Genomic DNA, 6,000 nt, shown 5'->3' with positions numbered 1-6,000 from the left:
GACTCATCCTTCATCTTCCAAAACATTCATACATCACCACAGCTCTATACCCCAAAGATTTGCTTCAAAGGACCGAGCATTGTTTTAAAAATCATCCACCACAAAAGCACATCTTTCCTTCATGACACACTCAAACCCATCAAACACCAGTCAAGCAAATGTGCATCTTCTACTAATTCCACTCTGCAAAATAACACGTACATAAAAGCAAGCATTTACCCATTGGGCACCCAGGGCAGGGAACATGCAACATTTCACCCATCACCACTTTCAGAAAGAGCCTCAAAACATACCTGTTTCCCCACACAAACCCCTCGCCCACATCTTCCTTGCTAGTACTTGTCTATCCTAATCTTTTGCAACTTATATTTCACCTCCCACCTTTTGAACTTTGTAAGGTGCTCCGAGACCCTCTCGGTAGGGCCAGCGCTGAACAAAAATTCGACTAGAATACATTTATTTCACCTGCATTAGGTTTGCCAAATATCAACCTAATGCACATTATTGACCAACTGGAAGCATACCAGCCCTGGCATGTTAAGAGAATAGTTGACTTGATAGCCATTGCTGCCTATAAATATGATTTATATACACTATAGATATGATAAACCTTCTGAAGTTTGGGCTAGGTTCTTAGTAGTATAGTTTGTTTCACACTCGTTTACTTTCTTCATACTAAAGAAACATGAATATTCAACTAGTTTATTATGAAATAGGATTTGATTTCAGGACATATCTTAGCAACAATGTAGAGTCAGTTGAGGTAGGGTGAGAGGCCGCTTATTGAGCGAGATGGGGAGGGTGGCTGTACAGGTTTTATAGTTTAATGGTCTTTTCTGAAAAATTACAATGAGGAATCTATAAAAGATGTTTTATTTATGAGTATATGGCACCAAATACTGTCATATGTTGAAGAATGTGGAAATGGAATAGAAAAGTAAAGTATAAAAGGTGCCTCTCTGAAAAATCTATTGGAGATTGTGAAAACTGTATAATAGATGAATGATGGAGATGAACTGTTAAAAACTGTATTTTTGATAAGTGCCATGTTGTAATCTTCAATATCAATAATTGCTCTAGGGCTTCCAAAAAAGTTGTATGCTTTTTGTAAATTAAGACCAAGTATGTAAAAACCATTTTAAGAACTAAACCTACATTTTTTATGTTTTCATTATGAGGCAAATTAATTGAAATGAGTTGTAAATGATTCTATGAATCAAAGTCTGTTTCCGATGAGAAAAATATAGCCTGAGGGTTCACAAAAATTGAAGGAGACATGGCATGTTTTTTTGGCCACAGGTCAGCTGTAAAGTCTATCTGAATAAAGCCTTTACCACAATATACTTCACAATGTGTTTTTATTATTTACAAATAGGTAAAATACCTGTCACAAACAACTATACAACAGAAACATTTATGTAATCTTGTAAAATGTTCAGATGTATTTGAGATCCCACAAGTCGATAAAATACTAGACGCAAGGTCCCATACACAAAGGTTCCTTTTTTCAAATTTTCAGTTGCAAGCATGTTCTCAGTGTATAACCGTAAAATAAAGTTGAATTACAGAGTGAGGGTTGCAATAGCTCAGCTGTCATGAAACACTTACCTTATGAGTACATATGTACAAAATACGCCCCAACAAAAATCTGGGCCGATATTTGGAATAAAGGCTTAAGTAACCTAAACATGAGAAAGATTATCATTGTGTGCCCTAATATTCTAATCAAATTAGTTGAATGTGCTTGTTCAGAAGGCGGCACAGTGAGATGAACTAGCAATAATGAAAAGATTGAGACCAAGCTTCATTGACAAACTTTCATAGACTTTTCTTTCGGCTGCTCTCAACACTTAAGGGGAAAAATAAACATTTCAACAACTGAAAAAGATGTATGTGTAAACTGTGAGATTGACTGAGACAAACCTTTAAAAAAAATCAGTGGAAGAAATCCAAACCACTGTTGGCTATACAAATATGTGTGGATATGTACATTAGTCAATAGGTGCGATTTAAATTTTACACCACCATCCTGGCCTAGAAAAAAAACAAAACTGTTTTTTATAATCATACAAACCAACCATTAGAAACTGGACATGGATGCAATGCCAACTAGAATCACATTTGGACATTTTTACCAAAGGGGAAGTGACAAAAGAACATACAAACTATTTACTTTAACAAATGTGCTTTGTTGTTAAACCTCACCCTCTCTGCAATGAGCAGTAGGTCAGGGCACACATGGGAAAAATAACATTTTAAACATTTAATTGGATTCCTGGGTAGAAACATTTTATTGCAGACCAGAATATTTACAGCAAATGCACTTTTACAGTCTTAAGTAAATTGCTTTTCAATGTCGAAGTGCAGCTAGTCAAAGTTTTTACACTAGTATAATACACATAGAAGACCTCAAAATGGCGTTTTTAAAATAGAAACATCTTTTTATGAACATTAAATACATTTTAACTGCTTTGTACAGCAATAATTACAGTTTCGATGTTTGTCAGCATTGTGCAGAAGCCCAAGATCTGCGCTGGTGAGGGATATATTGTTACTGCAAGTGCTCGCTTCTGCAAACACATCTCAGTGTGAAGTGCCACCTAAGTTAAATACTGAATATACTTAACTCAAACAGGTAACTAAACACAGCCAAGTAAATAGAACATTTACCTGAGGAGAAGTTAGGACAGTTCATTTGTCCTAGGCTAAGTTTGTTTAGTATTGGAGATTGTGAATTATAGTGGTAGACGGTTGAAGAAAATAAAAAGGTATTCAGATACCTTACATTCTACAACAATGGATGAGAAAATAGCTCTATTCACAGTTTAACAACTGTAGGTACACACATGGTGAAATTTCATTTCTTGTCATGAGCTTGGGACATTCATTTTTTCCAGCACAACACACGTTCCTTGGTATAAACCTATTTGCCGACAGACTTCCAGAATCACCTTTGACTCATACAGCTACGTCGATAGATACCCAAGAAGATACATGCCAGTTATGACATCATAACCAACAAATGACAAAAAAAATAGTTCTCAGGATGGAAATGGCTGAACAAATGATGAAAACTGGTTTTCATTTAAGGAGTGTCTGGTGGAAACAACCTGATCTAGTGTTCTCTGTAAATTTCAAGGCTTGAGCCTGTTTGCATGTAGTAAATTCAAAGAGGTGAACTCGCAAATCATCTTTGTACGAGTTTGACCCTTGTGCAATCGGCAGCAATAATCATGTATTGCGGTAAAATGGTTCATCAAAATACCACAGTGTATTATGCCTCGCCCCCTCCTATTCCACGCAGTGGCTTGTTCTCAGCCATCTGTACTACTTTCACTGAAAGAGTAACTGCAGTCACTTCTGCTGGAGCGATAAGACCTCCGACTTCTAAAACAGAACAGAATTAAAGCGAATTAGTAAAACTGTACAGTGTAAATGGTTTTAATTAAAGAGGTAACACAGCATCAACAAAATACATACACATTTTGCAGCATTTGTAATGAGCACCATACAACGTTTAAACATCCGCTTGCTGCCAACAGCAGTCTTGGTTGGGTACATTCTGCAGATGTCCTGCATACACGAGCTTAGCTGCCACTCTGCAAGTGTGTTGTCAGTAAAACAAAGTGTGCTTTGTGCGATGCGGTCGAGCAATAACACACTAGACTCTTGGAATGTAGTTCACTACTTTTTTCGTTGCTTTTTAAAGATTTTATGGAAATGGCTGGGTAAATGCATATAGCGACTAGGAGAATTCCTACAATACATGAGGAAAAATCTAAAACAGGTCAGTAGGATGGATCAACACAAAGTGGAGTTTCTTCCAGGTGTTTACTGCTTATTTGTCATTTTCAAATAGTACCCTTCAAAATCCCCATTTTAGAAATCGAAGCCCCAAAAGGGTCAAAACAAAGCATTAATTCCCATGTCTTGAGAGGTTCTTAGCCTCCAGGCTACGCTAGTTGATAAATCAAGTCCATTTAAGAATTGGCTGCCAAAAAATAAAATTAAAATAAACAAAAATAATTAAAAAAATAAAAAACGTATCAAGACAAATATCCAAAAGCATACTGTTGTGAACCAGAAGAAAGGCTCCGACTACATTGGGTCATAGTTAAAGATGCTTATTCAAACAAAAAGCAAAAACACATAACTAGGCCCATCGCTATGAGGGAAGTTTCCTACCTAGCAAAACCATAGCCATGGGTGCACGTCGAAAAAGTTTTCTAACCGAATCCTAACCAAGTAACTGGCCCAATTTTAGCAAACACCAAACTAAAAACGGAAGCTCGCACAATAGCCTCGATATGGGCTTGTTGCTTGGCCCAACTTTTTAGTTTAATGCTTTTTATTTATCAATTAAATAACAAAAACAAGATTTGTAACAGCAACTAAAGTTACTATGAATTTGAATAAGGTTGATTAAAATACATCATAAAATATATAAGGCGTTGATACAACTAGAACATTAAAAGTATTACATAAAGTACAATTGAGTCAATGCAAAAACAGTTTATATATGTTAAGCACAGGACTTACAAGGGGACATACAAGAGACTACACAGCACAGAGGGGAAGGAACATGAGCAGGGGGCTAAAGAGGGGCATAGCAAATAATCTATTAGGCTTCTAGGTTCAACAATTAACATACAGAAAATAAAATTTGGCTAGAAATATAAGTTAATGTAATGGAACAATCTATGAACCATGAGCTGTCATGTTGTGATAGTCTGAATAATTAATGAAAGGGGCCCATTTCAAGTCATAATTAGGCAGTTTATCCAAGGAGGAAGCCAAGTAATATTCCAGTCTGTGCGTATGACAGACGCTGTTCCACCAGTTCTTGCAGGAGATGTTTTGAAGTTGTTTCCAATTAGTGGTGACAAGCTTAATGACAATGGCAATGAAAAGGTCATATAAAGTGGAGGATGGGAGAGATATCATTACTTTGACTATGATGCTGCCAAGAAAAACATTAGTAAACGAAAGAGGAATCTGAACTTTAAAGATGGTCGACATCTTTTTCCACACATCCTGCCGCAGCCGAAAAACATAAGGACAGTCAAAGAAGAACAAGTTACTCTTTTACCTGGTAACGTTCTTTCGATGGGATGGTCCTACGACGTATTCCATATCAATGACAGTAATCGCCACAGCTGTGCTGTTTCGGAAAATCTTTCGGCGTCTGCGTCCTGCGGCGATTACGTCGATACGCTGTCCTCGAGGGCCTCCGTCGAGCTGACGTCACCGGATGTTATAAGTAGGACGCACGACGCCCGTAGCCTCAGTTGTAGTTTTTTCCCCCAGAACGTGTGGCACAAACCACTGCCAATATGACCACAGAAAGCCGTGCGGAAACGTAAGCTGCAATCGCATAAGAAATTCTGTAGCGGGGCAGGTAGGGAAGGAGCGATATGGAATACGTCGTTGGACCATCCCATCGAAAGAACGCTACCAGGTAAGAGAGCAACTTGTTCTCCGAAGGAATTGGGTCCTCCGACGTATTCCATATCTATGACAGACTCCCAAAGCAGTACCAACGTATGGAAGAGGGAAAAGAATTTAGAATATAAAAATTTAGAATGCCCAATCAAATTGCAGAATAAAGGACCGCCTTGCCAAAGGCCAGATCCTGCCCATGGACAGAATCGAGGGAGTAGTGACCTACAAAAGTATGGACGGAAGCCCAAGTGGCTGCATCACAGATGTTAGGAATACCCCCTGCAGGGCAGTAGAGGCAGCTATACCCCTAGTAGAATGGGCCCGTAAGCCTAACGGAGGGTCCTTACCCGCCAGGCGGTAACATTCAGCAATTGCCAAGATAATCCATCTAGACAAAGTCTGCTTAGTCACAGCTTGTCCCAAACGCCTTCCAGTTTAACCAATAAAGAGCTGATCGTCCACTCTGACCCGGGACATGCGTGAAATGTAGAAACTTTAAGCTCTCCTAGGATCCAACCTATGGAGCCTCTCCTCTTCCTTACTAGGATGTGGAGGAGG

General features: G+C 38.5%; 1 protein-coding gene across 3 annotated transcripts in view; it reads right to left on the bottom strand.

Annotated features, from left to right (window-relative positions):
* Window positions 1-1,341: 1,341 nt before the first annotated feature.
* NKTR (natural killer cell triggering receptor) overlaps window positions 1,342-6,000 on the bottom strand; it is a 1,715,190-nt gene continuing 1,710,531 nt past the window's right edge. For all 3 annotated transcript variants that reach the window (XM_069647908.1, XM_069647909.1, XM_069647910.1), the window contains one exon: window positions 1,342-3,387. In XM_069647908.1, coding sequence (XP_069504009.1) covers window positions 3,315-3,387 — 73 coding nt within the window. In that variant the 3' untranslated portion in view covers window positions 1,342-3,314. The remainder of the gene's footprint in view (window positions 3,388-6,000) is intronic.

This window comes from Ambystoma mexicanum, chromosome 2q (assembly GCF_040938575.1).
Source record: "Ambystoma mexicanum isolate Mex_15411 chromosome 2q, UKY_AmexF1_1, whole genome shotgun sequence".
NCBI lineage: Eukaryota > Metazoa > Chordata > Amphibia > Caudata > Ambystomatidae > Ambystoma > Ambystoma mexicanum.
This window is presented reverse-complemented; position numbering and strand designations above follow the sequence as displayed.